This window comes from Chenopodium album, chromosome 23, assembly GCF_948465745.1.
Source record: "Chenopodium album chromosome 23, dcCheAlbu1.1, whole genome shotgun sequence".
In the NCBI taxonomy this organism is placed as follows: Eukaryota; Viridiplantae; Streptophyta; class Magnoliopsida; order Caryophyllales; family Amaranthaceae; genus Chenopodium; species Chenopodium album.
In genome coordinates, this window is record NC_137856.1 from 31,139,131 (window position 1) to 31,150,460 (window position 11,330).

Below are 11,330 nucleotides of genomic sequence, written 5' to 3' on the forward strand. Positions count from 1 at the left end.
AAAAATTCCCAAAAAAAATTAAATTAATTAAAAAAAATTAAATAAAAATAAAATTTCCTTTTGCATTAACTTCCTCATTAAATGTCTTCACCTACACCCCCTGCCCGTTTTGAGAACCTGCATTGCTCTCTTCTCATTTATTACTCAACTTTCTCTCTCTACTTTCTCTCTCTTCCTTCTTCTCTCTCTCACTTCTTCTGTGGCAGCAAATTCATTCTTCTCTTTCATTCTTGTGAATTCTTTCCCAGCAACCCCTGTTAGTAGTACACAAGTTAGGTGCAAAATTTACCCCTTTCTTGGTAAATTTATGGTGCATTGATCATCATGAATTGCTCAACTTATCAACACTCCATTAAAGTTCTGGTTTTTACACTTTTTGATCCAAAAAGGTGAAAACTTTCTTCAACCCACTTTGCAAAATCCAATCTTTCTGAGTTGCACTGTCCTATTTTACCCATTTGAGTGTTAAAATGGGTAAAAAATGAGGTTTTGAATCTGGGGTTTTGCCAACTTTTTTACCATTTGAGCTTCAGAAATGTGGAAGAAAGGAAGGATTTTTACTGGGGTTTTTCTGCACCTGAGGTAAAAATACTTTTCTGCTGTTAAATTTAGGAAATGGATTTGTTGTTCATGTTGCTTAGGAGGCAAGATTGATAATGGGGTTTTTTGCTTCCAAATGCATAATTTTGTGACCTAGTTTTGTTGTATGATGGAACCCACCAGGTGTTTGATAATAAGTTTGAGTTCATGGGTATTGAAATTTGTAGCAAAGTTTTTGGTGTTTGCTATAGTTTATTCAGATTTCTGGTGTTTGGTTTCTGGTTTAGGTTCAATGTCTTCTATAGCTGTTTCATATGGTGAGAATGGTCCTGTTTTTTGTGGGTTGAAATCAGATGGGTCCAATTCTGCAACCTGTTATGGTGCAAATAATGCTATAATGTATGGAACTCCAACACATCTCAGTTTCCTGGGTTTAACTGGGGGTGATGGGTTTGTTTGTGGACTTCTGATGGACTCATATCAGCCTTATTGTTGGGGGAACAGTGGGTTTGTTAGAATTGGTGTTCCTCAACCCATGAAACCGGGTGCTCGATATGTCGAAATTAGTGCAGGTGATAACCATTTGTGTGGTTTAAGGACACCCTTGACAGGAGATCTTAGGAACACTTCTTTGGTTGATTGTTGGGGTTATAACATGACTAAGAATTATGTTTTTGGTGGGCAAATTAAGTCCATTTCTTCTGGTTCTGAATTCAATTGTGGGTTATTTGCTGAAAATAGAACTGTATTCTGTTGGGGTGATGAGACTAGCAGTCATGTGATTAGCCTGCTACCTAAGAATTCGAGGTTTCAGATGATTGCAGCCGGTGGATATCATGTTTGTGGCATTCTGGAAGGAGTGGATTCTAGGGCTTCTTGTTGGGGAAGTAGCGGTGGCATTGAAGAAGAGATCTCGGCTGGTTATACAGGAAATGGCAATGTGAATATCCCTCCAAAAGATTCAATGCTTTCCATTATTGGGGGAAAATTCCAAGCCTGTGGAATTAAGGCTTTAGATCGTGGGGTGGTTTGTTGGGGTTTTATCATGCGCCAAGCTACTAAACCTCCCAAGAAGGCCAAGGTTTACACCATTGCTGCTGGAGACTATTTTGCTTGCGGAATACTAATTGAAAAGTCTTTATCGCCTATGTGTTGGGGATTCGGGTTTCCTGCCACTGTTCCATTCGCGGCCACTCCTGGAAGATGCCAGTCTGAGCCATGCAATGATGGTTATTATGAATTTAAACAAGGCCAAGCAACCTGCAGAAACCCAAACACTCATATATGTTTGCCTTGTTTGAATAATTGTCCCAAGGATATGTATCTCAAAGGTGGATGTTCTCAACAATTTGACATAAAGTCATGTGCATATAACTGTTCAAGTTGTGTGTCGTCTGATTGCATTTCAAATTGTTCCGCCAGTGCTAGTTCAGGTACTTTTGGTGGGAAGAAAAATGTGAAGTTTTGGGCAATTCAGATTCCAATCATAGTTGCAGAGGTGGTTTTTGCTCTCTTCTTGGCTATAGTAGTGTCTTTGTTGGCAATTCTTTATGTTCGATACAAGCTTCGAAACTGTCAATGCTCAGCAAGCAGGGTTTGGAATTCGAAGAAAAATGGAGGAAACAATGGATCTTCTAGAGATAACCCGAAGATAAGGCCTGATGTGGAAGAGCTGAAGATCAGAAGAGCTAAAGTTTTCTCCTATGAAGAGCTTGAAAAGGCCACCAGTGGATTCAAAGAGGAGTCGATAGTGGGTAGAGGAAGTTTCTCATGTGTGTTCAAAGGAGTCTTGAAGGATGGGACAGTAGTAGCTGTTAAAAGGGCTATAATGACTTCTGACCAAAAGAAGAATTCAAAGGAGTTTCACACAGAACTTGATTTGTTGTCAAGGTTAAACCATGCCCATCTCCTCAACCTGCTAGGATACTGCGAAGAAGGAGGAGAAAGACTCTTGGTTTATGAGTACATGGCTCATGGGTCATTACACCAACACCTCCATGGGAAAGACAAGTCACTGAAGGAGCAATTAGATTGGGTTCGCAGAGTCACCATAGCTGTTCAAGCATCACGAGGAATCGAATACTTGCATGGTTATGCTTGTCCTCCTGTGATACACCGAGACATAAAATCTTCAAACATTCTCATCGATGAAGAGCACAATGCACGAGTGGCTGATTTTGGACTCTCTCTCCTCGGCCCTGTAGACAGCAGTTCCCCCTTAGCTGAGCTACCAGCTGGAACTTTGGGGTACCTTGACCCCGAATACTACAGACTTCACTACCTAACAACTAAGTCTGATGTGTATAGCTTTGGTGTTCTGCTCTTGGAAATACTCAGTGGTAGAAAGGCCATAGATATGCAGTTTGAAGAAGGAAATATAGTTGAATGGGCAGTTCCTTTGATTAAAGCAGGAGATATATCAGCTCTTTTAGATCCCATTTTGAAACCTCCCTCAGAAATTGAAGCACTCAGAAGAATAGCGAATGTGGCTTGTAAATGTGTAAGAATGAGAGGGAAAGATAGACCGTCAATGGACAAAGTCACGACAGCTTTAGAACGAGCCCTTGCTCTTCTTATGGGCACCCCTTGTAGCGAGCAGCCTATTCTACCAACAGAGGTAGTTTTAGGAAGCAGCAGAATGCATAAGAAAACATCTCAAAGATCTTCAAACCCTTCAGAAACCGATATAGGGTCAGCTGAGGATCAAAGATTTGAGTTTAGAGCTCCTTCATGGATTACATTTCCCAGTGTCACTTCCTCTCAGAGAAGAAAATCTTCTGTTTCTGAAGCTGATGTTGAAAATGCAAAGAATCCCGAGGCCAAAACCATAGGCAGTGGAAGAAATGGTGCTGAGGGATTAAATAGTTTGGAAGAAGAAATTGGTCCTGCTTCTCCACAGGAAAGTTTGTTCCTGAAACATAATTTCTAGGATTGATGACTATATATGCAAAACACCAGATTTAGGGGAGAGTTTGGTTAATTGTTTTCGCATAACTATCATGATTTAATCCAATTTTTTTAAAAATGTAAAGAAGTATGGTGAATCCTAATGTAATTTTTTAGAGAAAAAAAAATGTTACCTTCAGATTTCATAAATGCATGCCCTACTAGCAGATTCAACTGTAGTATTGAGCATTTGAGCCCACCAGCTATCACCTGTATTATTCACTTCCCAAGCTGATAGGAAACATAGTTTAAATTACTCCTATCTCACCTTCATTTTTTTCCTTTATAGGATAGATCTTCTGACATTAATTTATGGATTTAATGTAGGGCACTCTGATGTTTTTGATAAGTTAAGCAGCTCAATACACTGATATGAGCTGCAATTTATGCATATGTTGCAATTTAATCTGATTCAGGTTTGTGTACAGAAATAATTATAAAAATTCTTAATGATCAAATAGCAACTTAATATATTCATCATTTTTAATGCAATCACTTCTCTATTATCTGCCAGATAAAAGTTCATACTTAGTATTAAACTTGCAAGTGAAAAAGAGTAATATGTTTATAGAAAATTAGTAAATTAAACTAGCCCCAAAGATAAACGAGTATTTGATTTAGAGGGGAGATCAAAGAAAATAAGTAAAAATAGCATGAAAATTCTATTGGCCTATGTTTCATAAACAGCCTTTATGCTGCAACAAGTTTGCAAAGAAAGCAACCAATAAAGGATTCTGGGTTCCCCAGCATTCCCAATCTCTCATACAAGCAACTCTCTTCTGATGTATACAAACTCGCAAAGTAGTTCAGAGGGTACATTACAAGCATGTTAATTAGCAGCTGCCTATGATGTTGCAAATCCATAGTGATGCCTGATTGCTGGTTGATGCCGTAGTTTTCTGCAACTCAACTCACCCATACTCCTTTTTCCCTCTGTAGCAAACATGGCCTTTGCAGTGATTATTGCTTATCACTGAACCAACCCAAACAACTTGTCATTGAACTCAGTCGAAAGTTTCAGTCTTCCCTGATCTTTTCTCAAATATAAGGAATATTTGCCAATGACATCATCAATTGAGGCAAACATTCATGATTTCATCCATATGGTAGTAGGAGGTTCTGCTACCCAGCCATTGATCACTTAGAATTAGCATTCCCATGCCCTGAGAACGACAAGCGTGACAATCTGGAAAAAATTGATGCCGGACTTCCTCTGTTAGCCATTGCCTTCTTAATCTGAACTTCACTATCAGGATCACGCCAGAACTTAATAACATGAAGACTCTCTTCCTCAGTCGATCTTTGAACTATAATCTTCGATGCATACCCTTTCTTCCTCATCAACCCACACAACTCCGACGGCTTATTAGCAGCAAGAGTAAGCATATACAACCAACCCTTCTCAGACAAAAGCTTATCAGCAACAGTCAATATCCTATCAATCACACTCCTCCCATCCTCTCCCCCCGCCCACGCAGCAACAATCCCACCAGCCCCCACTTCATCCTCAGGGGTCGGAACATACGGGGGGTTCACAACCACCACATCCACCAACCCCGCAAGGCGATCCTCCAACGCCAAGGCAATATCCATGTTCATAACCTCGGCATGAACCCCATGAGCCTTTAATGTCGCCGAGGTTACCTCAACCGCATCCGGGTTAATATCAGTTGCAAAACAATGTACACTACTATTAGTATCTTGCTCCAACATTAAGGCTAAAGATGTGATCACATAACCACTACCACATCCTATTTCTAAACACAATGTTGGTTCATGTTGTAACAAATTCATTCGATCAGCTAAAAGGGCATCTACAAGAGCAAATGAATCATCACAGGGTTCATAAACTTCTGGGTGAGAAGCAACCAGACGAATATCGGCGATTTTCGGGGTCATGATCACAAATTAATTTCGCCTGCTAATGAACAAAATCCAGAAATTGGGAAATTATAATCACAAATTAACAAAATTTTATAGCTGCATTTTAGATTAAATGAACAACAAACCGATTAATTTTTTTAAGATCTTAATTAGTGTAGATTCAAGTGTTTAATAACTACCAAAATCAGCATATAAATCAAAAATTAAAATGCAAATCAAGAGCAATTAATTACCTTCAGAAGTATTAGAATATTGCAGATGATTGTTGAATTCAGCGAAAATCAAAAGCCCCAAATTAAATTAGGGTTGCAAGTTGAGAATAATTACAGGAATTTGAAAGTTATTAAAAACCCTAATTTTTTTTCCAGTTACATATGCTGTATTGTCGAGCCAAGATAGACTGATTGCAAAAAGAGGGTGTGATGGTTACTGGCTAGGTCTAAAAGTCTTTTAACCACTTAGGTTGTGAAGTCAGCAATAATATAATAACTGGCACGTGATCGAGAAAAAAAATGCCCTCACGCAGGATCGAACTACGGACCTTCAGTTTACAAGACTGACGCTCTACCACTGAGCTATAAGGGCCTTGATGCTATATTCGAGGTTTTTAATTGGTTATAAATAAATCAAAGTCTGTTTCAATGCATTTCTTTGGTATTTTATCTTTCTAGGTTTCCATACAGCAGTATTAGATTCTCTTTGATATACAATATTGGTCTAGAAACTATGATAATTATCATAAGAATGTTTTCAAAAATGCCCCTAGTTTATGCAACCAATGTGAATATCTGAAGAGTATACATCAAACCTTGGTTTTAGTCTTTGTTTTGTAAGTAAATCAATATGTTATGCTATTCAAATTAGCGCGAAATAATAAGAGTTAGTAAAATGGAACTACATTATGAATAGACCATTGAAGGAACTATTTTTACCCTATTCACCTAATCACGTCGAAAAAGCTTTAAAATCATAGGATAAGAGACGGAGCAAATTCTCGATACAAATAACTGTGCTTACTGTTGCTGATAGTAAGGAGTTGGAATCAGACGGATGAAAATGCTGAAACCATGCAGATAGTAACTCTAGGCTTAAGGCGAGTCAGACATTATCTCTTTCAGAATCAAAAGCGATTTGACAAGAACTTGATGAGAAATATTTTTAAAACCATGCAGATATTTAGCTGAAATATTTTTAAGAACTTGTACCAAAATGAACATTAGGGGGGGGGGGGGGGGGGGGTGGTTACCCATTTACAAATGTACAGCTTGAGCAAAAACTATCTAATTACTTTAAAAAGATATTAAATTCAGCTAAATATCCTAAAATACCCAAAAGGTCACTATTTACAAATTGGAGGACTTGAGATAATTTAAGCAAAAAACTTCAACTATCCTACAATAAACAGAATCAGGGATGGTTTTACAATGGAGGGTGAATAATACTTTTTACTGTACTTGGCAGAAGATGGAGTACCAAAATGTGGCTAATCAGAGACATGACCTGAGAACTTAGTGTCCAAACCAGTACGATTTACAGAAGGCCTAATACTGCTGTAAGGCATTTTAGAAGTTTTAAGCTCAGCAGAGCCTGTATTATGGGCCATCCCATAGGTAGAGTCATGCAAGCCAAATTGTGAGAATTTTGGCAAAGGTGGATGCAATGTGTTCATGCTGGAAGCCATAGGAATAGATACATTCGGAAAGATGGAATTCTGAACAATGTCTGTACGAAGACGCTTTTCTAGGCTACATCCTTGTAGCAACTGAGTTTGGGCAGTTGTGGGGTAAGCTACCCGTTTCTTCATGCCCTTGGAATCTACATGAGAGGGATCTGTAGCAGCAAACTTTTTCTCAACCTTTTCTTTTTCCAGGTTAAAGGATTTTATTTCTTCTTTTTGTAGCTCAAGTTGCCGAATGCGCTGTTGAAGGTCAATGGGTGAGAACTCAGAATCCAACTTGAAATCGAAAATGCATCTGATTACACTTTGTAATGCACATATTTGTTTGTTTGCACACTTGTTCAGTGCCTTAATTGAATTATTGGAGTTCTGGCAGGTCTTCAATGCAGTTTCATATGTGTACTCCAAGTATGCTTTCAGTAGAGGGTCCGGAGGGAATTTATCAGCCAGATTAAATGCACATATATAGCGAACAGCCTCAAGCCACTTATTCTCCTTAATAAGAGATCTGATAAGAACTGTTCAACAACAAATAAAACACACACAATCGATTAAATAGGTTGCTTAAAAATGTCATCATACAGATAACATTTTGACAGTTACATGCAATTCCAGCTTAATACATTTACAGGAAATCAGTTCTCATTATTAACATGCAAGCCCAGCACTGGTTGGCAATCAAAAAGAAGATAAAGCTATAGGTATGGCAATTATCAACATCAAAGTATACAATAGTTAGTTTTGTTTATGATCAATAAAGAGTAAGGGTCAAATTACCTGGAATCTTTGCTTCCAAACTCAGAGCACGACATAAAGTAGGAATTTGTTCAAATTCATAAATATCAACTTTATCACATAATGTAGTAAATAGTGCAAGTATTTCATCTGCTTGAAAGGAACTTGACAATTTGAAGGCAGCTAAGAACTTCAAAAAGCCAAAAACAAAGAAGGGCTTGGTACTCTCCTTTGCTAATCTAGCCTTCCAACGAGCTGCAAAGTTAATAATATCTTCTTTCAGCAAAATATTACTATGTGGTGAGAGTTGCATCAGCTGCTCTAACAAAAAATTGCAACATGAAAATTTGGTGTCGCCCTGAAATTCATCCAATTCTAGATAGAAATCTTGGACTACATTAAAAACAAGCTTTGCAGGATCTGAAGCCCATCGAAGACAATCCAAAACCCTCTCGGGGAGTAGCTTTAGATCCTTTACATGCTTGACTAAATATGACTTCAACCCATTTGCATCCATCCCTTGCACAAAGTGCAAAGCTCAATAGAAGGGTCCGTGGATGGTGAAACAAACACATTCTTCATAGGGGGAGTATATGGCTCATTTTTCTGAACTTGTGATGCTGTGTTGCTCACTGGCAAGTGAAACATAAGTGTTAGACATGCAATGATGCTCTAAAAAAAGTAATAATATGTAAGAAAATTAAGCAATTATATCTCTAGCCAATTGATGAGATAGAAACAAACAACGAAGAGATAGTTAAGTTGATGGCAATTTCAGTTTTCAAAATTGGATATCCAATAGATATTTATTAGTCTAAGCTGATAAATAGGAGCACAGCACCCAAAGAGAAGATAAGCCTTGTCTAATTTAAGCTAAAAATTTTGGGTATAGTTTATACAAAAAGAAAAATTTAACTCTTCCATAGTTTAGAGAATAAAGACTGGAAAGGAGACTGCAATTCTCAAATACTCTACAAAACCTCCCAATTTTCAAATTCAATGTAAATAATCTAAATCCAAAAAGCTTCCAAGTTCCAAGCATGCCAATATATGATAATGAGCAAATCACTCCAAAAAATTCATGCAATGCACCTAAATTATACTAGTAGTACAAAAACTATAATGTAATAAACATATACAAGTAGGAGCTGGATGAGGTAAAGAATTCGATGATTGGGAATTCACCTCCGTACTTTTGCTGAAAACCAAGTCTAGAATGCAGTTCACCCACCACTTTATGCTGGCCAACAACCTCACAAAGATTCCTGAGATCCTTGTCAAAGTCCCACCACAGCCAATATACAACTACCAAAAGCAAGAATCCCATTACCACCATGTAATTCCCACTCTCTGCTCTCATTTTCTCCCTCCACACACAGGCTAACACCCTTGCCTCCTCTCTCACCACCTTCTTTATTTCAGGCATCAATTCCATTAACGGTTCCAACAAGAGTACACAACTAATCCTAACAACAATCTCTTCATACTCCATACCATCCTTCTTCAAATGTGGCTGGAAAAACCCTTCCACGGCATCTGGTACCAGTTTAGCAGGATCGGTTGATAACTTAAGCGCACTCTGAACCTCTGCACCCATACAATTCTGCTCACCAATCCTATCATTCAAGAACATTTGTAGAATTTTTCCATCCATTTCCTTGCATAAAGAGGAAAGATCAACAGAAGAGTCCATGGAAGTTGAAACAAATGCATTCTTTACAGGTGGAGTACATGTCTCTTTTTTCTGAGCTTGTGATGCCCTGTTGCTCACTAGCAAGGGAAACATAAAAATTAGAAAGGCACTGATGCTCTAAATTGATTTTGTACTATCAGTTTAACAAACTAGCATCTGTATCACTAGCCAAACGATGAGAAAGACATAATGCAGGGGCTAGTTTACTTAAAGGCAATGTCAGTATTTGTTTGCTATATCAGCTATACAATATATGTTTCGTATTTTCTTAGTCTAAGCTAAAACATGGGAGTAAAGCATCCAAGTAGATGATAAGCTCGGTTTACTTTAAGCTAAAAAAACAGGTATGACATACGAAGAGATAATAACTTGTCCATTCTCTATAAAATCTTATATACTTGCAAAATCCTGAATCCCTGATTCCCAACTTCCATGTAACTACATTCTTAATCTATATTCTATAATGTTAGCAAACTTCCAACCATACAAAAATATGATTTGAACAAAACAACCAAGAAAATCATGCATTTCACAAATTTGCAGTACATAAACTTTTATGCAATAAATCAACAAGAGTTACAAAAACGATAGCTTTCAATGATCAAGAGCTCACCATGACACTTTTGAAGGATACAAAGTCTCGAATCTAGTTCATCCAGAACCCTGTGCGGCCGAACAAACCCACACAGACTCACGAGATCATCCTTGTCGAAATCCCACCACAACCAATACACCTCAAAAACAAAAACCCCAAAACCACCTTATAACTCCCACTCTCCGCCCTCATTTTCTCCCTCCACACGCGTGCCAACGCCCTCACCTCCTCTCTAACCGCCTTTTTAATTTCAGGCTTCAATTCCATCAACTGCTCCAACAATATTACACAACTACTCCTAACAACAATCCCATCATACTCCACTTTACCCTTCTTCAAATGGGGTGGGAAAAACCCTTCCATTGCATCTAACACAAGTTTCGCAGGATCACTCGATAATCTAATTGCACTCTTAACCTCTTCACCCATAATTTCATGTTCATCAACCCTATCATTCAAAAACATTTGTAGGGTTTTTCCATCCATTGTAACAAAAAGCTTAATACTAGCATCTTCAGTACTAAATTCACCCCTAAATTCAATTGAAGGTTCAATTTTAACAACTACATTACCCGTTTCGCTTACCTTCACCCCTAGGGTTTTGCATCGATCGCAGACGAAGTTTCCAGGGAAATCGAACTGCTTTTCTTTCAATTCAACTTCTTTTTGACGATTTTCAATGGATTTCTGGATTGAATTTAGGTGTTCTTCTTTTGATTCGAGTTCTTTGTAACGATTTTTGAGTAAAGATTGGATTTTTCCCAAGGAATTTTGTAGGGTTTTCCATTGCTGTGAAAATTGAAATTGAAGAGCAAGAAAACTGCTATTTATTTGATCAATTTGGGATTCTGCAAGTTTAATTTCGGAATACACTTGTTCAGAGGATTCCATGGTAAATTGATTGATAAAGAGGAACTTAATCCAAGAACTTTAAGCCCTAATTTTTCCCTCCATTTTCCTCATTCTAATATTCCCTCCATTCTAGCCTTTTCCCTTTTTTTTCTGCCCAAGTCAAATTTTAAGGATATAGTTGATGATTTTACATCAATTTAACATAAGTATGAGTTGTTAATTTGTTATAGGCAAGCGTAGAGGTGTCAAAACCAAACCTGTCCCGAACTGATTCAAAACCTACTCGTAAACACAATAATTTAGCATAATTCAACTTTAAATATTGACCAACCCGACCTCATCAAACCTGATCCGAACATCTGAATTAACACCTCCGCAAGCATATCAATTGTAACAAGTACTATTAA

General features: G+C 37.8%; 2 protein-coding genes, 1 non-coding gene and 1 pseudogene across 3 annotated transcripts; 1 reads left to right on the forward strand and 3 right to left on the reverse strand.

The window, feature by feature from the left end:
- Positions 1–155: 155 nt before the first annotated feature.
- LOC145608308 (serine/threonine-protein kinase-like protein ACR4) lies at positions 156–3,808 on the forward strand. The gene has a single exon (XM_081663923.1). The coding sequence runs from the start codon at positions 707–709 to the stop codon at positions 3,467–3,469; it is 2,763 nt and encodes a 920-aa protein (XP_081520049.1). The 5' UTR covers positions 156–706; the 3' UTR covers positions 3,470–3,808.
- Positions 3,809–4,087: 279 nt separating this feature from the next.
- On the reverse strand, positions 4,088–5,426 carry LOC145609219 (uncharacterized; annotated as a pseudogene).
- A 457-nt stretch (positions 5,427–5,883) lies between these two features.
- On the reverse strand, positions 5,884–5,955 carry TRNAT-UGU (transfer RNA threonine (anticodon UGU)). Its single transcript has one exon. It is a non-coding gene; the product is annotated as a tRNA-Thr (tRNA).
- A 1,971-nt stretch (positions 5,956–7,926) lies between these two features.
- On the reverse strand, positions 7,927–9,546 carry FRI (FRIGIDA-like protein). The gene is made up of 2 exons (XM_081662373.1): positions 8,969–9,546; positions 7,927–8,415 (listed from the first exon to the last, which is right to left on the reverse strand). The coding sequence occupies exons 1-2, from the start codon at positions 9,474–9,476 to the stop codon at positions 8,282–8,284; spliced, it is 642 nt and encodes a 213-aa protein (XP_081518499.1). The 5' UTR covers positions 9,477–9,546; the 3' UTR covers positions 7,927–8,281.
- Between the last annotated feature and the right edge of the window lie 1,784 nt (positions 9,547–11,330).

Bases quoted from the DNA above. Each gene is read 5' to 3' on its own strand.
- FRI (XM_081662373.1), bottom strand. From the start codon at position 9,476: ATGGACTCTTCTGTTGATCTTTCCTCTTTATGCAAGGAAATGGATGGA. The intron at 8,416-8,968 runs GTGAATTCCCAA...TTCACTTGCCAG, and splicing joins TTTTCAGCAAAAGTACGGAG to TGAGCAACACAGCATCACAA.
- LOC145608308 (XM_081663923.1), top strand. From the start codon at position 707: ATGATGGAACCCACCAGGTGTTTGATAATAAGTTTGAGTTCATGGGTA.